Source organism: Salvelinus fontinalis, chromosome 34 (genome assembly GCF_029448725.1).
Source record: "Salvelinus fontinalis isolate EN_2023a chromosome 34, ASM2944872v1, whole genome shotgun sequence".
NCBI lineage: Eukaryota > Metazoa > Chordata > Actinopteri > Salmoniformes > Salmonidae > Salvelinus > Salvelinus fontinalis.
In genome coordinates this window covers 13,277,172-13,303,115 of record NC_074698.1, presented here as the reverse complement: position 1 = coordinate 13,303,115, position 25,944 = coordinate 13,277,172, and the positions used below count along the sequence as shown (strand labels likewise).

At 45.5% G+C, this 25,944-nt stretch overlaps 1 protein-coding gene across 5 annotated transcripts in view; it reads right to left on the bottom strand.

The window, feature by feature from the left end:
- Positions 1 to 25,944, bottom strand: part of LOC129833175 (protein TANC2-like) — a 131,736-nt gene that overhangs the window by 22,471 nt on the left and 83,321 nt on the right. For all 5 annotated transcript variants that reach the window (XM_055897537.1, XM_055897535.1, XM_055897536.1 and 2 more), the window contains 4 exons: positions 23,239 to 23,421; positions 4,529 to 4,677; positions 2,577 to 2,772; positions 1,813 to 2,052 (listed from right to left, as the gene is read on the bottom strand). In XM_055897537.1, coding sequence (XP_055753512.1) covers positions 1,813 to 2,052; positions 2,577 to 2,772; positions 4,529 to 4,677; positions 23,239 to 23,421 — 768 coding nt within the window. The remainder of the gene's footprint in view (positions 1 to 1,812; positions 2,053 to 2,576; positions 2,773 to 4,528; positions 4,678 to 23,238; positions 23,422 to 25,944) is intronic.

Here is a 25,944-nt window from a genome sequence, read left to right as displayed (position 1 = left end):
CTATTTGGGCTTTTTGTGACTCCTCTCTTTGGCGGGAAAAATGGCTGGGTTTTCTGTGACTTGGTGGTGACCTAACATAATCGTTTGTGGAGCTTTCGCTGTAAAGCATTTTTTAAATCAGACACTGTGGCTGGATTAACGGGAAGTTTATCTTTAAAATGATGCCTAATACTTTTATGTTTGAGAAATTTGATTTATGAGATTTCTGTTGATTTGTATTTGGCGACCTGCAATTTTATTGGCTGTTGGAGAGGGGTTCCGGTCCTAGACAGGTTAATAACTCTCCCCACATGTACATATTACCTCAACTAACCACCCCCGTACATTGACTCTGTACCGGTACCCCCCTGTATATATAGTCTCGCTATTGTTATTTTACTGCTGCTCTTTAATTACTTGTTACTTTTATTTCGTATTCATATTTTCTTTTAAACGGCATTGTTGGTTAGGGGCTCATAGGTAAGCATTTCACTGTAAGATCTACACCTGTTGTATTCGGCGCATGTGACTAATACAATTAGATTTGAATGTTGCAGTGGGGGACTTGGGGCGCCGCACTCGTTCTCTCCAACATTCACACTTCTTTATCTCGCTCCGCTCCCTCGTTACCAGGGTGCCTCCCTCCTATCTTTCTTTCTCTGTGATTCTCTCTCTCCATCTCCCCCTCCGTCTCTCCCCCCAGTCACCAGAGGACTATGCCCATGGCTTTGATGTTTCAGTGCTGCCTGGGCCAAGCCTCTCCATGCCCGGTTTATCCTCCCTCCTTTTCCCTATCCATCTTTCTTACGCAGACTCCCCTCTCTCTCCACTAAACTAATGTTGCTCATTCCTTCCATCTTACTGTCCTGATGACTGGAATCTATGCCACACATTCTCCCCTTCTCTCCTATATGCGTTTGTCTTTGTTGCTTTTCCTCTTTCTCCTTTGATCAGTGTCCCCCCTACTGTATATCCGTCTGCGGGTAGCCCTTTCTCTCTTTATTCCTCTATGAGTTTGTCTCCCTCTCTTTACATCTCTATTCCTTTCCCTTTCTCTGTCCTATATCTGTCTCCTCCCCCATTCTCCCACCATGCCCAGCTTCCTTCCCTGACTCTTCAATAAGCTTTGTTTGCACTTCACTCCTCTCAGTGGCCTCTTAGAGGGCATGTGTCAGAAGTCAAAAGAAAAAGGCCAAACAACGTAAACCCCTGTATGATCGATCCCTTAAACACTGCTAGCCCAGCTCCATTCATCCCACTGGATAGGCCAAATCAGATGTGAGGAGCTACAGGCTTTTTTAGAACCAGCTTGCTATGCTGCTTTTATATGCCCTGACATAAAGAGGACATTGAAAACACATGTTTGAACACTTTCAGGGGGATCTGTGGGGCTTTCCTCACCCTGAAGGAATGTTTTATCCTGGCATCCGCGGTATTCACCCCCACCCCCAGGTACTGTGAGAATATTAACGTTCCCTATTCCCATTAAAGTTAATGTCGGAGGTGCACAGGGGGTTAAATAAGAGCACCTAAATGAGGTGGGATCACTCAGTCAGTCTCAGATGCTGAGAAGGGGGTCAATTCCAACTTGGTAACTAGATATCACACATTTATGAAAGTAATATAGCCAAACCCTATAAGGATTTTCAATTAATTCTGAGTTTCAGGTCATTGTCTGAATGGAAATTGATATAGAACAGACCCAAATTTTCAAAGGGTAATGAATCTCCTACCTTTAGCGGCACATTCATTTGTATGCCACTTTGGCCTAAAAGTGTGCAATGAAATGTGGTAAACAAATAAACAAGAGGTGTGGCTGGAACAGTGACTCACCTGCCACAGAGTTGGGCCGGGGCATGAGGTAGAAGGGGATGGAGTGGGCCGTCTCCAGGCTCCTCTCTGGGATCTTGTTCAGGCTGTAGGTGGAGGCAGCCATGTTCTCATCCACGCGGTACAGGAACGAGTCTGTGCCCGAACACTTCTGGGTCTGCCACAGCTTCAGGCTACCCCGCGAGCCGTCCCCGTGCTTCCCCCCACCCCGGTCAGCATTCTCAGAGTAGCTGGTCAGCGTGGCTGTCAGATAAAAGGTAATTTAGACAAATATAAGCCGTGTTACAGTTCTTTAGAGACTCTGCTTAGTTTAAAACTGATTAAGGCCCATGGAGCAAGGCGAGTTTACTCTTCATTCAATTACACACCTCAAAGTAAATGTTATAACAATAAGAAAATCTCCCAACAGTAGAGCCCATAAGGATATAAAGCAAACATATTTAAATGCAGCTAATCCCATCACCTGGCTTTTCCAAAATGTAAAGAATTAAAACATGAGTATATCAAACTGTATGTTTGTTTTACTCCATGTGTAACTATGTGTTGTTGTATGTGTCGAACTGCTTTGCTTTATCTTGGCCAGGTCGCAATTGTAAATGAGAACGTGTTCTCAATTTGCCTACCTGGTTAAATAAAGGTGAAATAAAATAAATAAATAAATAAAAGTTACAGAAAACATGGCTTTCAGTGTAAACGTTTGGCATGCCAGGAAATACATGGGAAACATTACATAACTTCCACAAAATAAGTGAGCGTCTGTCCCTCACCGATGATGCCGCTGTCCCTGCTCTCCAGGGTGGAGGTGGGGCTGGTGATGGAACCATAGGCGCAGTCTCCGGAGGCGTGGTTCCCGGAGGCCCCTCCGGGGGGCAGCGTGGAGCAGGGGCTGCCTGCAGGGGGGGAGGCTGTGCTGCTGGCCAGGCTGGAGCAGGGGCTGATCCGCTGGGTCACTGACATCATGCCCTGGTAGGGAGGGAGGAAGGGTCAGGTCTATACTGAAATACAGTGATACACCGGACTGCATCAACCCATGAGAAATGATCAGGTAAATTAGCCATGATTAAATGATGATAAGGCACAACCAGTTGACATATCACATGTACAAAGTAGCCTACACACACGTGCACCCACACGCACGCACACACCATAGACCGACAAGACGAGAAAGAATGCTAGGATCAGCAATCATTGATACAGTCCTTGCCTGCCATATTATTCCAGTGCATGTGTAACCGTAGAGTCATCTCTTTTTAATATCTTTTGATGACTCATGCAATTATTTTCATGAGTGAACCATTTTTTGCAATTAATGAATTCTAATTCAGTAGAATATCAATACGTTTAGTGAGCCACGCAAGTAGAATAGATCCAGTTATACTTTGATCTATTGAGCAGGGGCAGGGAGAGAGAGAGGCAGGCCCACCTCCGGGCATGCTGGATTCTTATTCCAGACAATCTGTTCATCAATTATCCATGGCCCTGGCTCTAAATGAAAAACGAATTGATTTGGACATTGGTCATTTGAAAATAAATCGGGAGATTAGTCAGAATAGCATAGAAATTCACAGGAGACCAGGATGTGAGCAGAGGCGTGAGTGACTTCTTAGGGAAGGTTTGGCGCAAGACAAAGGGCATCCAAGTATGGAATGCTCCTTGGTCATGATAACAACTCTGCTGTGATTCTGATGTGTTTAGGGAGGCTCCGTAGAAATGAATATAGAACGGGAGGTTCCCTCCCACCTAGCCTACCCAGACTGCTTGCGTGGGAGTGGCAGGCCTCTAAACTGGGACTTGAGAAAACCAGGGCTGGGTTTTTGTTACCACTGCAGTTTGGCACGAAAGACCGAACCAAAGGCATACTGCTGAGCTGTGTAGAACAAAGGGTGCATCTCAATAGTCTAAACAAGCTCTCCTCGTCTCCTTCCACTCATCTCAACAGATCAGAAAGACCGATAAAGGCAAAATGGGCCAGATCATTGCTGATGAAGGACACCAGAGGTGGAAGGCACTAGTTAAGGTGCACCCAACGTGTGAAGTGTGGAAAGTGGGTCAGGCTTTAAGGCGGAGTCGCTCCAGCACCGTTGGCTCTGCCATTGGATAGGCCTCTGTGGAGGCACACTGCTTAGACAAGAGGATGTGGCGGGCAGTTTTCACGACCGAGGTAGCGGGTTACCATCCCCTGGGCCTCAGCTGCCCTAGGTTACGGTATGTTGGTTCTGCTCTGCAGGAGTGAAGGAGAGCCTAGCGCCCCTCACTCCGAGCTAGGTTATCCATAACTCACAGGATTGATCTTCACAAACATCTTCTGAGCCAGCGCATAGTGGTGTCAGGGGCCATTGAGTTTGCAGTAAACAAATTACGTAATCTACAAAATGGTACACTTGCTTCCGAAGCTTAAGAGGCCTTGGAAAGTGATCTGCACATCCCACTGATTTGGGGTGTGCTTCTATAGCTGTGGGGCCCTTATAAGCTGGACCACATTGTGTGCTGGCCACCTACAGTAGTGACTATTGGAGTACCACTCATCTAGGGGAAAGCCTGCACTTTGTATCCTGATGCCATGATGGGTCTTTAAAGACTCCAAAGTATTGACAAACTAATAATAATATACTGTAACAGTGCATGACAGAAGGGTGTGTAACCTACCGGTCCGTGGTCGTGTTCGTCTATGCTCTTACTGTACTCTAGTGTGTGTGTAGTGTGCGTGTGTGTAACCTACCTGGCTGTCGTCGTGGTCGTCCATGTCGTACTGTGAGCCCGGCTGTCCCTCGTTCATCTTGTCTCCCAGTAGGAAGCCCAGGCGCGTCATCAGAGTGTTGGCTGCCTCGTCCACAGAGGGAGGGGGGCCCAGCTCCTGGCTCTCCTCACCTGGAGGGATGGAGGGAGAGATGGAGATGGGGAGGGAGAGCGAGAAAGGATTCAGGTCAACACCGCAGTACAGCGATACAGATACCAGAAGAAATATCTATTGATCTGCAGCAGATTAAGCCTGAGGGGATCAATTCTCAATCCAGAACCATAATGAGGCAACCCCTTAATCTAGTCAAAGAGCCGTTGGCTTGCTCTCAGTTTAGTTGAATTGAAAGAATCATGTGCACTGCTCAACCACCAAAGACAACCACCAAATCTCTCACCACAAAACACACATAACTTAGAGATTAATGTACAGAGCTCGTAACAATTCCCCCAGACACAACACTACAGTTTCTACAACAAATCCCCTTGGAGGAAGCTCCTGTCCCTTACACACCCTGGCGATCAATCTGTCCTTCACAAAAAATGTAAGCTATCCCACAATCCCCTGCGGGAGGACGTCGGGTGGACTGTACATCGATCCTACAGTATGTGAGAAGCAGAGGGATGGAGCGAGGTGAGCACAGAGTTGGGGAGAGAAACTGGCTCTGGGACACTGAGGGAGACCGGAATAAACAGGGGAGGGCTTGGAAGGATTAAGAACCCATTTCTATTATTCAGACCAGGACCCCTCCACAAAAATAAGTCTGGGAGATGACTTCATTTCGCCTCACTGTTAAGGGGTCGGTCATGAGCATTCCAAGCACAATGTCTGCCACGTATTAGTAGCTTGTGTTCAAATAGGAGCTGTCCCTGCTTCAATATCCCCCTCTTTCACATCTCTTAATGCTAAGGACAATCTGGCTAATCTTCTTGATTAAACAGCATGTTCATATTACAACAGGCAATCAAGTTAATGTGCTTAATCCTCTGTGATGTTATTTAACTAGCTGACAGGTGTATTAGCATAAACAAGCGTCAGTGTAGTCTGCACTCCGAGCCAATAGAAAACCCTAGAATGGCTCTCATCATCACTATGTGTTTAGCACCCAAATGAGGCAGCAGTCAGTCCAACACAAAGACGGCAGATGGGAGAGGACCAACGCCCCGTCTCATTGAAGGAGTGGAGCGGAGAGAAAGAAGGAAGAGAAAGAGGAGTAGGCTAGGTGACACTTTCTGCTGCTCTGACAACATGTTGTTGGTCCTATGAGCAGGTCAAAGGAAGTAGCGGAAACCAATAAAAACAGGAGACGGCCATCTGGACACCTGGTCCGTTTGACCTGTGGCCACCAGCCACCGCCCCTACACCACCACAGACCTTCAATTTGTATCAATGGAGACAACCCTGCGTGTCGACTACTCCGCTGTGTCAAAATAAAACCCCTCAACAATGGGCACACATGGCAACAGACAGACAGGCACTTGTTTATTCTAAAGGCTCAAAACAAATCTAAGAAATACACCAGCAGTGGACATTCTAGAGTGGTGGGAGTGTTATTTACTTAACACATCATAGTACTGTCACTGTTGGAACACACACCTACACGCACACACACTGGCTATAAAATGGCTGATTAGTCACCTATGCCTAAGAGAGGGATATGGCACCACAGCTGAGAAAAGAGACTGCATAGAATCATTGATCTTCATTTTAATGTATTCTCTCGATCTAAATATGCCAACTACAAGCACATAAAAAATAGAACAGCTCTTTAGAGATTATCTTTTCTTTCAGAACATGTGAGCCTAAAAATGGCACAGAATTGTTATAATAAACACATACAAATCCTGACACTACTGTATGATCACAGCTATCGTTCACCAGGATGAAACATATGGACCTGAAAAAGAAGCACGTACATTACAGTGCTCTGGTGGGTCTCCTTTCTCTCCCTCACGCCACAGAATCTCACCCTGCTGAAGGAGTACAATAATGCAGATGGTCGTCATGGCAACTATCAGTGCACTACGGAATGTGCTCCTGGTTGCGCGAGGGCGTCTCTCTCTTTCTTTCCATCTCTCTCTCCAGCTCTAGCCCTTTCGCACAGCCTCTCAAGACCTCTGTCTTTCTTCCACTGGTGGACTATAATTACTGCTGGATCCCACCACTGACACCATTATGACAGTAAATCTCTACAAGGCACATGGCTGGAAAATGTTGTTCATCAAACATGTCTGTTTAGAGGTTTCTCAAGCAGTACAGCCGCTAACGATGACATTCTTTATAACTGAATAGCGTTGGATCCTTACTAGGATGGACACTTAATGTCCCCCCCTAGAACAGAAGAGACACACACATGAACACACATCTATACTAGAGTGCGCTGTTAACCCCTCCTGGAGAGAGATGTAGACAGTGGCCATTAAATAGGTCAGACTGGCTGCAGGGGGCTGGAGACTGACGGGGGTTAGAGGTGGGGGGTAATTTCAGCAACAGGAATTTTAACAGGAGAGCAGGGGAGGTGGATGGATTTATGACTAACAGGTTATCCCTGTTTGAATGACCCCTGTTGCATTCATCTGCCAAGGATAACACAGTTACAGTGGTCCCGAGAACACACTGCAGACGGGAACTAGCTTGTTCTGGGAAGTTTAGGCCAAGCTTGGGTCACTGCAAGAAACCTCAGAAATGGCAATATAGTGCATTGACAGAACCCATCCTCATGAGCTGCCCAACATTGTGCTAACTAGTGACTGGCCATGTCTGTAGTAAAGGGAGTTGGACAGCGGAGGGTCACAACAGCTAAATTAACTATGTTCTGTTGGTCTGCCATGACGCCCCCCTTTTCCTCACTAGTTAATCCAAAAAATAACAGCAGTAGCATCTCCTCAGCTCAGATGTTAAAGTCATTCCAGTCTGGGATACAAGACCCATGGGGACCCCTCGTAAACATCCCAAAGTACCTTGGTCCCCGCCTCCTCCATCTCCGAGCAAGCTCTACTCTAACCAAGCATGGTTCCCGTAAGAGACACCGTTAATTATTTGTTTGTGTTTACGGCAACAACAAAAAAACATCAGTTAGGTTGAGGAAACCTCATGCCTTCTCTCTCAGCAGCTGTAATGCGCAACGGTCTCAAAACAGGAGAGGCGATAGCAATTGGCTAAGTGGTTTTTGAGTGACGGCATATTAACCAATGACTGATTTGATATCATAGCTGGCAGAGGTGGTCAGGCTTCAACCCCAACATTTGAATGGCAAAGCCCCTGGGAAGTAGACCCCTCCTTCCAAGGCCAGTAGTGACAAAGCCTTTTGAAACAGCATGTGAAAAAAAGCTTACGTTGCACTGAAATAGAACTCCCCACCACACAGCAGTGCATTTAATAGCTACAGAACGCTGACTGACGCCACGAACCCTTAATCTAATAATTTTATTATCATTCCTAAGGCACTGACACATTGTTTCCAACTCCTCTGGAGTAGGTTCCTAATGCTTAGCAATCATTACTGTACTTCTACAAATCACAACTATCTTGTAACGCAACTGGAAAAAAAAGAAGAATTGTTTTGAAAATGAAATGCCATCATAGGTAGCAGTTTGAGTGGCGGGTCATCTTAACAACACATACTGAACTTGTTGGCAGGTCACCCATTGTTTGGATTACAATTTTGGTGGAGAGTCGGAGTTGACATTTTATTTTTAAGACAGGCAGACGCAGACAGAGAGAGACAGACTTATAGGGGAGGTAAGATCACAATGCCGTAAGCGCTATGCTCCGAAAGTACATGTCCGAAAATAAGTCAGCAAGCTGGTTTGAGTTAGTGGAGCTGCACAGAGTGGAGTGGCTTCAGAGGTTCTGGGGGAGGGTGGTGGTGGTGGATGAGAGGCAAGGCTGGGAGATGAATGAGATGGGTCTATCTGTATGGAGATCCAGGAATAAATACCCTCAACATATGTTGGAGACAGTATTAAAAGCAGTTGTGGCGACAGTAACTTGAGCAATTAAACAATTAAATGCTGCACTTCCTGTGCCAGCAAGAGTTAACAAACCACCTATCATTTGTTTACAGTCATCTGTGTTACAGTTAAACTGTGTACTCAATATCGCACAAATGAACTGAAATTACATAAAATCTCAGTTCAAAACAATATTCTTCCTTCTCTAGAGACACTATCCACATGTAAAAAAAAAATTCTCTCTCTCTGAACACCATTTATGCTGTGATCTCCCTCCATTTATGTCTCCACATCTCCAACTAAATATCCCTTAATCGAGACGGATGACACCTCAGCAATGCCTCTGATCCATCTCTCATCGTGACACACACTCCACACAGAGGCATTCCAATGGATCAAATGTAATGAGCTGACAGAGGCGATAATGACGGAGGTCAAATATATGTTTATTACAGACAGATGCGATGCCTCCTTATCATCCACACCCTCCTGTCTCTCACTGATACCTTGCTCTGGTGAGGGGAGGAACGAGGCCTGCGAACTACAGAACACAGTGAGCGGTTATTAGTCAAACGTGCTGTCAATCATTGAGTACTACTATGGATCGTCTAATGGAGTCAGGTGGGGAGAGAGAGAAAGAAGAGCTTTGAATGAGCTGCGATGGACAATGAGACAGCGATTGTCCTCATTCAATAACTCTCCTCTTCTTCCCTGTATTCTCACCTCCTCCTTCTCTCTCCATTTCTTGTCCATCACTTCCTCCAGTGTGGCCTGTCTCAATGCGAGGCAGCTCTGAGGTGTGCCCATGGGACAAACAGCAGATATCCGACAACAATCTCTGGAGTAACGAGGAGGCATGACCGACTCCTGCTGCCATAGCGTCCCCTCCACAACCCTGTTCCCCGTGCCGCCGCAAACACTTTTGTCGCGAACACCTCACCCCTGTGCGGACATTCCTCATTGACGCGGTGCAATCCATGATAGGTAAGAGTGTTGTACCCCCACAATGAGCGGAAAAGCAGCCCTTGCTAAGATGGTCTGTATAGTTCCAGTAGTCTGATGTAAAATGAGCTGGGCTGCTTTGTCCTGGTTCTTTTTTCCTACGTTGGAGCTGGGACGGGACGGTGGCGGGGGGAGGCGAGGCCTGCGCTGGCGGTTTGGTTGTTCTGTAAGGCTTCAGAGAATACCACTGGCTGAGACTTCAACAGAAATCATAAGGAGTCTGAAAGGGTTGGAGTCCAAACACCACAGAGCAAGGGAAGAAAGGAGGGAGAGGCCAGCCAGAAACCACCAAACTCATTCAGCAACCTCAGCATTGCTCTCTGCCTTTCTTTATGAAAAGGTGCTGTTAAAGTTGGGAGAAACGTCACACACACACGCGCTCTCTCACTCAGACAGATCAGGTCCTGACAGACCGAAGGGGTCAGGCTTACCAAAGCAATGCATATCCAGGTCAGTATTCTTGGCACAGTGAAAGCTCCAATTCTGGAATGGGAGGACCCCCCCTCCCCTCCAAAAATGGTCCCACAACCATACACATACATTCACAGAGAAAGACAGACAGAAAAAGGGCAGGGAGCCACAGATAGGAGAGAGGGAACCACTAACCAGACAGCGAAAGAGAGAGAGGGCTGGCTTGTGAAGAGGAGGACCAGAGCACAGATGGTAATGCTTATGGGAAGTGTCAACCCAGGCTGTGCAGGGGGAGGGTAGTTACTCTGTTGAGTCACGGGGACGGTAAAACGAGGGGCCCAGGGTCATCACCCCTTTGACCTTGCCTCCCCGAGAGCCGTCTGCAGCGGACAAGGGGGTGTCGGAGTCAGGGTGGGTCATGTGTCACTTCTTTTAAGACATGGTCAATCTGTCATCCCTGCATGTCTGGTAGGGTCAGTGAATGGCCTTGTCATGTTTATGCAACAAGATACCATACCTGCTGTTTGTTAGCTTTACCAAGACATCTATATCCAGCCACAACAGCTGCACTTACAGTAAGCACTGGGTGTCATCTGATGGAGTTTGCGTATGTGTATAAGTTAACACACAAGTAGGGCAACTATAAATGTTGTTGCAACAAGCCTAGAGACAACTCTTGAAAAAAGTATAAAATTAGTAGGAACAGACACGGAATTCAAACAAAAATATGTTGTTTCTCTGCCCCAGGGTGGGGATAACAAAGGGAGTAATTAGGAAACATGAAACTCAAAGTGAAAAGTTTAAGACATTTTAGTGGCAATTCAAGCATGCATTCCATTAACTGTGGTTTAAGCATACATTCCATTAACTGTGGTTTGAAAAACAAAAGCAACCAACTAAAGCATGTCTGTCTCTTTGATATGTGAAAAGAAAGGGGAATGCCCACAAACTGTTAAGAATAGATGCTCCCTGAGTTTTAATGTAGCAGTATTCTGACCACAGCAGGTTTTTGTCCGGCTTTCACAATGTGAGAATAGTAGGAATATTTATAGATGGGACAAGTGATTACAAAGTGAGTCCTTCCACGGTTTGTTTCTTGACAAGCAGATGTGAAGACTGAGTTCACCGGGCAGCTTTTGGAGATTCCAGCCAGTACATCAAATCTTGGCCTATTATGTGGAGCTGGAGAGAGTTGAGAGACTTATAAGAGAATCACACTCTGGGCTGTGGGGAAGCTGTTTCAGACGAGAGTGTCATTTGGAGTGAGAGCCATGTCTTTATGACAAACACAGCTTCCTAAGAAAATGTTTAAATGGATGAGGGAATAAAACAGACAGGAATATCAGCTAATGGTCAAAGCCCGTTCTCCTTTAAGCTTCCATTGGGCAACAGTGACCTCCCGGGTGACGCAGTGGTCTAGGGCACTGCATCGCAGTGCTAGCTGCGCCACCAGAGTCTCTGGGTTCGCGCCCAGGCTGGGCTGGGTTCGCGCCCAGGCTCTGTCGCAGCCGGCCGCAACCGGGAGGTCCGTGGGGCGACGCACAATTGGCATAGCGTCGTCCGGGTTAGAAGGAGGGTTTGGCCGGTAGGGATATCCTTGTCTCAGTATGTAAAATGTAATAAAATGTATGCACTCTACTGTAAGTCGCTCTGGATAAGAGCGTCTGCTAAATGACTAAAATGTAAATGTAGTTAGGAGACATCATCCTCTCCAGAATGATACAAGAAGGAAGTATTCCAGTTGTGCTTTTGCAGTCCTTTCTACTCTCTTTCTAAAGTAACTGTCCAGCGTTTCCAGATTTCTATGAACTATGACCTATAATAATTCATTACAATGAGTGAAATAGTTTTCCTTCCTAAATGTTTTAACTAAGTTTGTTAAGAAGCAGCTTTCTGTGTTGGAAGGGTGTGGGTGTACCCCAACAACAGAGCGGTGTGGGCGTATACTGAGCATCAAAAGTATTAATGCGAGTAGACTGCCAATTGGCCAGCTAATCCTCCTCTATGGAGGAAATAGTGAGCATTTTTGAAACTGTCTGTTTGAGATACAAGTTTGAGGTGGGTTTTTTCTAATGTTTAGAAATTCAATTGATTGGACATGATTTGGAAAGGCCCTGCCAAGCCGCACTGCTTCTTGACACACTGCTCTCTTAACCTGGAAGCCAGCCGCACCAACGTGCCGGGGGAAACACTACAACTGGCGACCAAAGTCAGCGTGCATGCGCCCGACCCATCACAGGAGTCGCTAGAGCACGATGGGAGAAGGACATCCTGGCCGGCCAAATCCTCCCCGAACAAGGACGACGCTGAGCCAATTGTGCGCCACCTCATGGGTCTCCCAGTCGCGGCCGGCTGCGACACAGCCCAGGATCGAACCTGCGTCTGTAGTAACTGTGATGCAGTGCCTTAGACCGCAGCGTCACTCGCGAGGCTCCGAATGCACTGTAAGTTCACAGAATATTAACTTTTAAAAGTCCGATTTTCACTGGACAATTACTTTAAGGCATGTAGACTGTATGAATCCCTGAAAAATGATAGCGGAGCGGTGACCCGTTCCTGTAGGTTCATGCTCTACAACATTCACAGAGTACGACCCTGCCTCACGCAGGAAGCGGCGCAGGTCCTAATCCAGGCACTTGTCATCTCCCGTCTGGATTACTGCAACTCGCTGTTGGCTGGGCTCCCTGCCTGTGCCATTAAACCCCTACAACTCATTCAGAACGCCGCAGCCCGTCTGGTGTTTAACTTTCCCAAGTTCTCTCACGTCACCCCGCTCCTCCGCTCTCTCCACTGGCTTCCAGTTGAAGCTCGCATCCGCTACAAGACCATGGTGCTTGCCTACGGAGCTGTGAGGGGAACGGCACCTCCGTACCTTCAGGCTCTGATCAGGCCCTACACCCAAACAAGGGCACTGCGTTCATCCACCTCTGGCCTGCTCGCCTCCCTACCTCTGAGGAAGTACAGTTCCCGCTCAGCCCAGTCAAAACTGTTCGCTGCTCTGGCACCCCAATGGTGGAACAAACTCCCTCGACGCCAGGTCAGCGGAGTCAATCACCACCTTCCGGAGACACCTGAAACCCCACCTCTTTAAGGAATACATAGGATAGGATAAAGTAATCCTTCTAACCCCCCCCCTTAAAAGAGTTAGATGCACTATTGTAAAGTGGTTGTTCCACTGGATATCATAAGGTGAATGCACCAATTTGTAAGTCGCTCTGGATAAGAGCGTCTGCTAAATGACTTAAATGTAAATGTAATGATCAGTGAACTCTGGAGTTTGACTGGAGATCTGCTCTTGGGTATACAACATTTCTCAAACCGTCTGTCTGCTGGGACGAGCTGTCATTCGTTACATGGGAGAACACCGCAATATGGTTTACCCCCGCCCCCCCGGGCAGGACTTCAAAGTGTTCAGAGCTCATATACTTCCATCATCCTTAGGCCAGAAAAAAGACAGTGAAATCTGGCATGAGAGCTACAGTAGTTGTCTGGGCAAGAGGAGCCACGCTCCTCAAAAGCTAACAAAGAACTATGTGCTGTTTCAAGGTCCCTTGCTTGAGTTTAGCTGGAGTTCAACTCCTTCCAGGGGTTTAAGGAGAGGTTCTGTGAGGTAAACGTTGCCAGAAAACTGATTGCAGCTTGAAGACAACATAGTCCTGTCATGTAAAAACACTACTCTTGGAGTGGGTGAGACAATTCTCCTCAGGATCCACTAAAAAGTGATACTTCCCCTCGCTTTTGAACCAACCAATGTGTTTACTGAGAGGACCGTGAAAAGGGTTACTTGTTTTCCAAGGAAGTGTCATTCTAGGATTAAAATCATTCCTCAGGTTAGAACAGCATGGAGACGTCTTCCTGATGGATTGGCACATTCCTCCATGCTCCACTCTAACCAACACATTTCAAGGTGACAAATCCGGTCTGTCATCTTTGCTCTCTCCTAGCTTAAAGGTCTGGCAACGACATGTGAGAAATCTGTTTAATACTCCCAAGATAACATATTTAGTGTCTATTCTCTGCAATAGCACTACCTCATTATGGCTGAAGAGCTGAACAATCACAAAAAAGGAGATCTGAATGCCAGATGTTGCATTTCTATTTACATGGTGAGATATTTAGAGACAGAGAATTGGGTTAAGAACCACTTTCTGGCATGCAACAACAACTTACATAAGCCCACCGAACAGTGAATACACTGGTGCAGAGCACAAAGAGTTGAACCAGTCACATCGCAGGCACTACTACAAAAACCACTGCTAACAATGCTACGTCCTTGTTCTCTCCTGGCTATTCCTCGTTGGATGGAGATGCTGACTCTGGCCACCAGCTGTCAAGCCCAGAGAGAACCTCCCCATCGCCCCAGAACGCCAAAGGACACACCTTCCATTAAAGCTTATGCTTACAGTTCCCTTTGGTCTCCCCCTGGAGCACTCAAAGGAAGCCAATGAGAGGAAAGGAGGAGAGTGTTGGTTAGCGGATGGGGGCAATACGAGGGGAATTAATAAGATGGTGTAAGTGCATCACGGGCGTAGAAAATCCCTCCAGGGACAGATATGACATTTCTCAGCGGCAGCACTTTCCAGGAAGAGAAGGGGCTTAACAATACCCTCCTCTACAGGGGGATGGGCTGTCACTATGATGGATTCATAAATCCTGCTAACGAGATTACAGAGTAAGAAAATATGTTTGTGAGCGAGCGGTCTGCACAGCACCCACAGGCCGTCCGAGTAGCGGGTCAGGTGTGCAATCGTGCGTGTGTGAGAGTAGGATATTCCTTATTTGTGACTTCTATAGTCAAGACATAGTTGAGAGATGGATTAAAAAGCCAGTGTCTCTGAATAAATATGTCAGCATAGGTACATGTAGCCCAGCACATATTTTATCATATGTCGTGCATCTCTTCAATATAGATGGAAGAGCGTGGGTTGAATCCATAATACACTCTAGGAGTAAGAGGAGTCTTGTCTTGATCATTCATTAACAGGAACTGGTGGGGTTGAATAGATTTCACAATTAGAACCTGCCATCTGCACTGGGCTACAGGATCAAATTAGCCACGAGACATGCTGAATGCCAAACCCAATGTCTTGAATCCTAAGAAACAACACTATGACAAAAACAAAGCACTTCATAAAAGCAGACATGATGCTACTGTACCGCAAAAGCAACTCCACTTCTTTGATCTAGCATTGCTCATTCACAACGGCAGATAAAAAAAAAAATGGCGGTGATGGCCAGCAAATCTATCACAATCCCATCTACACACACCTCCGCTGTCACACGCTGACCCTTCATCTCCAAGAGGCCTGGGATGTGAGCCGCGGTAACACCCCACATCCCATTACTGAGCCATTACTCGAGAGGTGGCTACGAGGTGAAGTCTCCCGCATTGGATCATCCATCAGGCTAGTTGACTGTGAGGGTCACCGCCATATTGTGTACTGGACTGTGCAACGCCATAATGGCCTCCGTAAATACAGTAGAAACACGCTCACTAGCATACATGCTACAGTACGAGAGAAGCGCTAACAAGCGAGTAGTCACTAGCGCCTGCTCGGTGATAGATGGCAAGTGCAGACGATTAGTCCAATGCTATTGTTGCGGTTATTATCCAATTAGCTGGCATGCTTAGTTGGGTTGACGTACAAGAGCAACTAACACCAGCACAAGACATTCAGCGGGAATAGCTCTGGTAGGTCATATTACAAAAACAATAACAGGTCATATTGAACAGCCCTGGCTGGTACAATGAGAGTCATCATTTACGGGGTATTGCAGGGCTATGTAAACCGAACACAACAATAACAATAAGAAATGGATGCTGTGACAATGACATAGACGCTCTCTTAAATAGCAATAATGTTTACAGGAAACAAAGTTGAAGAAAAATAATGGAAAACGGGGCAAACCTATTGTAATTTATGATTGGGCATAAATAGCACGCTGTATGACTTCAATAGGACTTTAGAGGCCTGTTTCTATGGTTTTCTATCTCCAATAGGGTCCCTGGGAATGCAAGAGTAAAAAGTGTCAAGTTTAAATACCAGAATATCTACTGTGCATTTTGCAGATTTAGTTTCTACAGTGAGAAGACTAATTGAAGACTACGAAACCCTCATCGACCAAAGCAATAAGGTGAACAATGGAAAACAGGCAATACTCCACAACACTCTGAAATACAGTGTTAGACTGCTGAAAAAGATGACAGATGACATTGTGATAAGACCCCAGTTGGGTATGACCTCCACAGTGGCAAAATGACCAACACTAGCTAGGTTTCCATCCAATAGTCGACAGATTTTCATGCAAATATTCTAAACTCTGCATAAAAACAATATGCAAATTTTCCCACCAGAGATGTTTCCATCAAATTGACTTGTTGCAGATAAAACACTGTGCGTGATGACGTAGCGCACAGAAAAATAACTTTTGCAGTTAAATTCCCATGTACCCAATAGAAAGTACAAGTTAAGTGGGTTTTTATTGCATTTTATACTCTACTGATGTGTTTCCTAAAATGTGTTATATAGCGAATGTTTCCACTCTGGTTTTGGCACGTGTGCTCTAGCCATCAGCTTGCAGATACAGTGCGGGTATAGCCTACAGGATGAGATTATTATGGACCAAAGAGCTTGATTCGCTTTATTTGTCAAACGGCAGCCAATCATCGATGATCATGTCACCAGAATAAGACTCTGGATATTTATTGGAAAGAAGCATCAAGCTCACCACCCTGTCAAGTTCATCATAACTTAACTCATCTGTAGCCTAATAAACTGCCCAGTCGTAGTGGGAGGACCACAACATATCATCGTAAGAATCAAAGTTTACTTCGATATGATGGTTATTACATAAAAATATATTTAATCCTCCATTTCTCACATAATTAACTTAACCGACACAAACAGATCCCAGTTTGTCTAGCGTATTTTGTTTTGCCGACATTTGGAAAGTTTACTGACAAATTTATTTTCACGACATGTACTTTACTTGCATAAAAAAGGTTGGACGTAAACCTGCTTACTGTCTGCATTTTGTTCTGTCTGAGCATTAGACTTTAATAAAGAGCCCATTTCTTTCTTATTAAACCTCCTTTGGGACAGTCTTCTTTACATTTGACCGTGGCCATCTGGTCAGTCCATTGCTGCCAGTAGTATGTGTCACTGTTGATACATCTGAGATGATATGGAGTAGTGGCGGAGATGCTGTAGCGTGATTAGTCTCCCTAACGAGGACTGACTGTTCGTTTACGTGTGTGAAAGAGTGACAGCTGCCCATGTCCCTGAGGGTGCCACTGACTTCCTTCCTCCGCGTGGGTTCTTCTTATGTAAGCTGTTTCCTTGACGACCGAAAGGTGCCTCAGAGTGTGTCCCGAGTTGCCATGACCGCCCACACCGGTTCTCATTGGCTTGGCTATAGGATTTCCCAGGGGAATACACCTGTGGGTTGAGGTGGTGGCTTCTCTGAATGTCTATTGACTACAGTATATTATCTTGCAAAGACCCAGACACAAGTATGTTTTCTATAAAACACACACGTACACACAGTCATAGAGAAATATACATACATAAGTCATGCAACAAACATGCAATTATAACATATTCAAATAAAAATCACAGCATCTCCTCACACACTGCCCTCCAGAGTAAGAGAGAGATAGAATGAGAAGAGAAAAGCAGACTTATTGGAAGGGTTCTCACCATTTAACTAAATCCTTCCCTCAGTAAAGCTTGAGAAAATAAAACCCACATTTTCTTCCGTTCTGCATGAATTGTTGACAAACAACCCTGGGAGAGGAGGATAATCAACTTTCCATTCAAACCAATCCTCAGCTCTGAGCAGCGTCTTTCCTCTGCTCTCAAACTGAAGCCTAATTCTGTGTCCCTTCACAGATGACGTGTGACGTGGACACAGAGGGAGTGAATGAGAGAGAGGGAGAGGAGTAGAGCATGTTTAATGGCAGTCACCTGACGGGAGGCGAGGCAGGAAGTGAGGCAGTAGCATCCCTCCAATCACGTCATACCCCCCCAGCCGGTGATGGAGGGAAAGGTGGGGGGGTAGAAAGGAACTCGTCCTCTAAACATTCCTTTATTTCCAGAGCCTGCTGTCATTAGTGTGGTGGTTAGTGTGGTGGTGGTAAAAGAGTATGTGTTTGTATAGGGCATGGGTAAATGAGGGAGAGAGAGAATCAACAAGTATACAGCCTTCTGAAAGTATTTATTCCACATGTTGTGTTACAGCCCGAATTCAAAATGGATTACATCGTTTTTCCCCCCTCACCCATCTACACACAATACCCTATAATGACAAAGTGAAAACATGTTTAGAAATTTTTGCAAATGTATTGAAAATGAAATACAGAAATCTAATTTACATAAGTATATACACCCAAGTCAAAACACAGAATCACCTTTACAGCGATTACAGCTAAGTCTCTAAGAGCTTTGCACACTTGGATTGTATAATATTTGCACATTATTCTTTTAAATTCTTCAAGCTCTGTCAAGTTGTTTGTTGATCATTGCTAGACAGCCATTTTCAAGACGATTTCAAGTCAAAACTGTAACTCATGCCACTCAGGAACATTTAATGTCGTCTTGGTAAGCAGCTCCAGTGTATATTTGGCCTTGTGGTTTAGGTTATTGCCCTGCTGAAAAGTGAATTTGTCTATCAGAGTCTGTTGGAAAGCTGACAACCAGATTTTCCTCTAGGATTTTGCCTGGGCTTAGTTCTATTCTGTTTCTTTTTATCATAAAAGAAACTCCCAAGTCCTTGCCGATGACAAGCATGCCCATAACATGATGCAGCCTCCACCATGCTTGAAAATATGAAGAGTGGTACTCAGTGACGTGTTTGCACCAAAAATAACGTTTAGTATTGAGAACATGAAGTTAATTTATTTTCCAATTTCTTTGCAGTTTTACTTTAGCGCCTTACTCCAAACAGGGCTCCTGAACTTATTTAGAGTTGCCATAACAAATGGGTTGAATACTTAGACTCAAGACATTTCAGTTTTACATGTTTTATTAATTAGTGAACATTTCTAAAAACATAATTCCACTTTGACATTATTGGGTATTGTGTGTAGGCTAGTGACAGTCTCAACGTAATATATGTTTTATTCAGGCTGTAACAACAAAATGTGGAAAAAGGCGTATGAATACTTTGAAGGAAGTGGATGTCTAAATCCAGCAAAAGAAGTTTGCGTTGATCTTTGTTGTCACAGTAACAATGTGGAAGGCAGAAGGAAAGGGGGAGGTGTAAAACAGGGGGGGGGGGGGGGGGTGTAAAGGACAATAATTAGAGAGTAAACAATGCTGAACGCTAAACGCTATAGCCAAAGGCAGGCACAGGAAGGAAGGTGGGAAGAGAGAGCCGGGCAAAGATAGTTAACTAGAAAGTGTAATGTGGTTATTTAAGGAACATGACACCCCTCTTAGTCTCTCTCATCATTCACTTTCCTCAAGCACTTAATCAGTCCCATAGCAATAGGTTATCTTTAGGGATTATTCCTAATAGACCACCACTGAGTAGAGAACATTCAAATCAAAATCCCAATACCATTTTTCCTTAGGTGGATGGCAACATGAAAATGGGAACAGCAGCATAGCTACGAGGGGAGGCTCGCCCCACCTAAATTAGACTAAGGGGAAACACTGCCACGCTCTGGGCACCCAGGCCTGTGTTGAGTGTGGTCTGGCAGCTCCCAGGGGAGTAGAATGGCTAGGCTACACGGCGACACCATAGTGACCGACTGCCACCAACAGCGGGAGCACTCAAGCGGTCTGCACCACACGCCTATTGACTGGCTGCCAGGCTCATAATTGAATCTCCAGCCCTGATTCCGCTCAGACACTGTTGGATTAGCGAACCGGCCGCTCCACTAATGGTGTCCGGGTGAGTAGTTCTCCCTGTCTCCTCATCTCTCTCCACCCACTATCTCTGAATCTCACACTCTCTACAGGTCTTTCTTTGTGCTCTCATTTCTCTCTCTTGAGCTCTTTTAGATACATACTCTGTGCATCCATCCTTCTTCTCTAGCTTGAAGTAATCAAACATTAAGTAAAAAGGAGCTTCAGCTTTGTTTTCACCGATTCCAGTCATGTCAGGTAAGTGGTTATAAGATTCCTCATGGAAGGGAGGTAAGAAGAATGATTTTTTTTAAATAGTCAAAACAATGTTGTTCTATCTCGGTTCTTTCTCCTCTATCTGTGTGTGTGTCTCTGTGTCAAAACAGAACCACAGACAAAGCCTTTAATTCAAGCAATGGGGTCAACTTCAGGGGCTAAGAAGTCAAAAGCCAATATTCAGTCCCTGGCAGGAGGCATCTTTCCCATTGATTGCCATCATTAGCGTGTCTTTGCACGCCATATAGCCAACCCTTTCGTTTCCAGGGTGAAAAATGCAGGAATAATGCCTCGAAAACATTTGTGTGAGACGGATAGGAAATCCAATTGGCTATCAGGATCCATCCATCTCAGCTGCCTGCTGGTGTCCAGTGAGAGCTGCTCCACTTAAAACCTCATCAGTAATCACTGTTTAATTCCCTCCCTAACAGGCCTGACCCAGGACAAAGACATTAAGAGATGATATTATCTTAAGTCCACCAGCGCATATTGGACACGCATGAGAGAATAAAGCTAGATTTGATATGGACGCATGGGAGGTAGTTTGAGATAATACGATTTGAGAATATGACTAGGCTATTTTATGTTTGTCGAACACAGATGGATACAGAAAGCCGTAGACAGATAAACAGACATTGAAAACAAGGCAAAATGAAACTCCTAACAATGGCTACGGCACAACTGCTCCATCTACAATGCATCGAATACAAAGTGGTGCTCGGCCCTAATATAGGCTAAACTGAAGACAATGAGCCTAACAAGACCATTTCAAAACATTCCAAACGTCAAACAATCCCTATAGATATAGGATAGTATATGTACAACAAAACGACTTGAACAAATAAATACCAGATGAAATGAATGATATCTGTGACTGAGCTCTCAGGTCACATACTGTATGTTTATTAAATAATCAAACATACATTACTCGGCAGAGAAAGCCTTCCATGCCCTAACAATCCTTAAACAGTTCATATCAGTTATGTATGACGCAGGCAGCAACCATTTCACACACACTCCCACGAGTGGGAAAAGGTTACATGCAACACACAATATCACACAATTGTATTTTATTTAATGTTTATTTAAAAAGGAAAATCAGTTAAGAACAAATTCTTATTTACAATGACGGCCTACCCCGGCCAAACCCTAACCCGGTCGATGCTGGCCCAATTGGACTCCAAATCACGGCCGGTTGTGATACACCCTGGAATCGAACCAGGGTCTGTAGTGACGCATCTAGCACTGAGATGCAGTGCCTTAGACCGCTGCGCCACTCGGGAGCCGCCATGACATTTACAAAACATAATTGAAAACAAGTCATTGTAAAGAGGGAGAGTGTTTATGGGGGAAAGCCCAACAGAAACAACAGTTTGGAGTGGAACAATGAGTCTTGATAAGGGGTCAGGAAAAAATGTAGATGTTGGGTGCCTGCCAATAACTGGTGGATTCAGAGGAAGTGGAACAGGGGGAGAGAAGAGAGAGCTAGAGAGAGAGAATGTTGAAATTAAAGACATATACTGTATATTAATATTCAGATCTGTGTCCTGCTCCACTTCCTCCAAATACACGTCACACCCTTCTTTGACATTCTCACACATGTTTGGTGGACAATTAAGAGTGCTTTCCACCACCGCAACATTCCCACCACATAATGATTCACCGGCTGTCTCGCCCTCTCTGAGGATGGATGGAAGAGGCAAAAGGGAGAGTGATAAAGAAAAGGGAAAACCCAGACTAGTACACCCTGGTGGCCTGAACAGAGAACTACACTGTGAGCTCCATCTTATCTTGGTGGAGAAGCTGTATTGAAAATAACTATCCAATTAGAGCCTTTCATCTTCACAAGCCTGTTGTGGTCCTCGCCTGTTTTGATGGCCAGCTTGTGAAATGGTGGCCTGTTGCCATCTATGGAGCAGATTTCAGAGAGACGCCTTGTTATGTTATCTGGGCCAGACAGTGTCGAGGAGCGATGTCACAGTCGGCTTACCAGCCTCTTTAACAGCCACAGCTTCCCGCTGAGATGTAACATTATGCATTTCCCACAATGCACTCTGAACTAATCGGGGGTGGGGTAAGTGATGTAGGGTTATGGGGGCTAAAATGGAAGATGGGCCAACTCCACCCTTATTACGTTGAACGCTTATTTGTGAGAAGGATGGAGTATTTGACATGGATAACTTTTGGGCTTCTTGAAAGCCTCTTAACTATGACATTGCAGGGAGATGAATAATACTGAGGAAAACTAGTTCAGACAAACAAGAACTAACAAGAGCTTCTCATGGAAATCCCTCACTTGAAATATAAAAAACCAACACATTGCTATAATAATAATATGTACTTTTATAGTGCTTTTCCAGGACCAAATATGCCAGTCTCTTTGTCACACACTTTCCCACCTTTCAGTCATATTGCGATGCACCCTGCTATCCATAGACAAATACTCCCACGCCACACATTCACATGACATGCCATCAAAACCTCCCTCTCTCTCGCACATACACACTTCATTTTCTCATACACACCATCACTTATCCACTCCTATCCCCATCACACACACCATCTCTCCTCTCCCTCGGAATTACACACAGCCGCTCCCCTGGCATTAACATAACCATCCTGTTGGGGGGGGGGTATGAGTTTACCCCAGTGGAATGGTAAAGAAGAGAGGGGCTCAGCGAGGGGGTGACAGGTCCTCGTTCACCCAGTGGGCATTATCTCAGTACCATAATGAGGAGTCAGCAGGGGGGCACAACCAGACTTAGGAGGATAGTGCATACTGTATTGTGGGGACAATTCTCAGATAATATGAAAGTGTTGGTTGTGATATAAGGAGAGCAGCCCTCTGTGAATCTAATTGGTTCATCTTCAAAGGGGCTGGGAGCCACAGTGTGCTACTTGGATAGGATGAACTGGCCAGAAATGTAATTCAGTGTGACATGTCTGACTCCTGAGACCCTGAATACAGTTCAAATGGAGTTAGAATCAAGTGGGAGATGTCGTCAGCGTTAAGCAACCATCTTTTCACCTTCAATACCAAATCTACATGTAACAGGCACCAAACAAGGCTCCTTGATGATTCTCGCTTTGTCCACGCAGTAGTACTGAACTAAGAACAGCAGTAAGTTTGTTTATGCCAAACCTCCCCTAGTGAGTCTACAGACCAAAACTGAACTAGGACCAGTGGTTGAGTAACTACCTGGGAGCCTCTTGGTGGGCTGCAGTCTCATGTTGAGGGCCTGGTGGGAGAGTAGGGGGGAGGAGGGCAGCGAGCGTGACACGCCCTCCATGATACGGATGTGCTGCATGCCCTCGGTCACCGGGAGAGGAGGCCCCCCGTAGTCGCCCTCAAACAGCCCGTCACCCTCTGTGGAGCTGCCGCCTGGGAAGGAGAGACAGAGAGGTGTCATATAGTCATGTATACTACATTCACACACAGCGACAGAATTAGTCATTTGACATCAACTACTGTTCACAAGAGACCTAAAACCAACACACTGACATTTTACATTATCACCACTCACAATATAGTGCAGACACACACACATCGCTCGCTGACACATTTCATTAACAGCACCCTCAGTATCATCTCCGCCGTGTCAACACCTCCAGTTTTAGACGCAGTTCAGGCTGCAGTTTCACCATACACGCTGGCAATCCTCTGCAACTGTCATCCTAGTGTTAACGGATGGGTCCATTTTGTTTCTCTCCCAGACAAACACCTGCCTGTTGTCTGGTAGTGAAACAGCCGGCTAATTAGGATAGGGTAGGATAGCACAGCCACTAGGGATGCTGGAATGTCATCCTACCACATATTAAAGTGACAGAAAATGTCAGCTGGAACATTCAATAGCTCTGACTGTATCAGATATCCAAACATAGCAGAAACTGATGATCGGTAAAAATGTATCCAATTGATCAAGAATAAAAGTCAAAGACTGAATGTGGCATCACTCTATCCTCCCTCTCCTTCTTTCTACAGCACACTAGATGTTTCCACTGGCAAGAGCAGGTAGCCTAGTGGAAAGGTCGCTGGTTCAAATCCCAGAGCCGGCAAGGTGGAAAAATCTGCTGTTCTGCCCTTGAGCAAGGCAGTTAACCCCCAAACAACAAATGCTCCGTGGGCACCGATGACATGGACGTGGATTAAGGCAGCCCACCCGCACCTCTGATTCAGAGGGGTTGGGTTAAATGCGGAAGACACATTTCGGTTCAAGGCATTCAGTTGCGCAACTGACTAGGTATCCCCCTTTCCCTCATGTGACGGGACAGAATTAACATGAATAATGTCAGGGATCACAGTACTCTTCAGTCAAGAAGCACCTGATTGCCACCATATCAGGTGACAGGCACCTCAGACGGGGACACTGAAGATGACACCAAGTGACACTGGCTGATGACACCAGCAGCAGTGTGTCACACTGGAAACCCATGTGACACAGCACAAGGCCACACTAATGAACATGTATTAGTAGACAGGGAGAGGGGAAGGTGGGTAGCAAGGTGAAAACAGGCTGTGACAGACAATTCTATACACAGAGGAACAGCAGTTTGATTGGAATACACAGTACAGACACACACACCACGCTTGGATTATGTTTTAGCAATTTGCGTCTGTTGATGTTTTAATTGTGTGTGATGTGACTAAGTGTGTCTGTGTTCGACTGTGCTAGATGTCTTTTCAGACTTTGTATGAGTCATCCTGCGTACAGCATCAACAACCTGCCACTCCCTTCCCAGAAGCCTTAATGCCTTTCACCTTCTCAATCTACGTCTGGATCTGTGCCTATTGGCTAACTCTAATCTAACCGCTTCTACATCACTAGGAGGAGTGGGTATGGTGAGGAGGGCTGAGAGAAAGGGGGTAGGGGTGGTGTTAGGGGGTGAAATGCCATTCTGGGCGTTTCAATTCACAGCCAATTAAACTGGTAATGTTATTACGGTGCTGCTGTAATGAGATAAGCCACTAGCAGAGATCTCTATCCCTGATGATCTATAAATGGACACACTGATATATATATAAAAATAAAATAAAATGAGAGCGAGAGCGAGAGCGAGAGAGAGCGAGAGAATGTGTGTGCTGGTGTATCTGATACATGTTGATGTGAATAGTTCTAGGTATGTTGGTGTGTGTCTGGATGTGACCTGACTGGTCTACACAGACTAAACAAGGCCATGTGTAGGTAGTCCTGCTGCTTAGTGTTTTCTATAGCTGCAGACAGACATAGTACGGCAGAGTGAGACTGCTGCTCAGTCTGTTCATCAGAGTAGCTCTTGCTGTCTGAGGCGGAAGTGAAGGTCTCCATTTCCAGGTAAAAGTTATTCTCTCTGCTTAATGGCACATTGTAGGGTAACTGAAGGCATGCTAGCAATACTGTATCGTCGTATACACACACAACAGGCCTCCCGTCATGTGTCCCCTCCTAGCCCTCTGGCCCCTCAGACAGTATATCAGTCCCTGTGCCCGAGGCAGAGGAGGGGGAATAAGATACGGATGATGCCGCTACGCCCTTCAATGTCACGAAAGGTAATCTGCCAGCCAGGGGAATTTGCAGTGCTGCAAAAGTGTAATAAAGAGCATAGCTTTAACCTTATGGGAGCCAAGTGTATCTTACCGGTATGTAACAGCAATGACTGTCTCTCTAGGGTGATGGAGTTAAAGGTATGGAGATATCACACAGATATGGGCGATGACTGTATGTACACTACACCATGCTAAATGTCCAAGTTGACAGCACTACATAACCACCAGATGAATTGATACAATAGGCCACACCATCACAGAGATACAACGATGAGTTCCACAAGTTATTTTCTTTGAGATCGTACTGTAGATTATGAGCAAAGTGAGCCATGTGTCTGGAATGCACATTGAACAGGGGAGGGTTGGTCCAGACACTTAGTA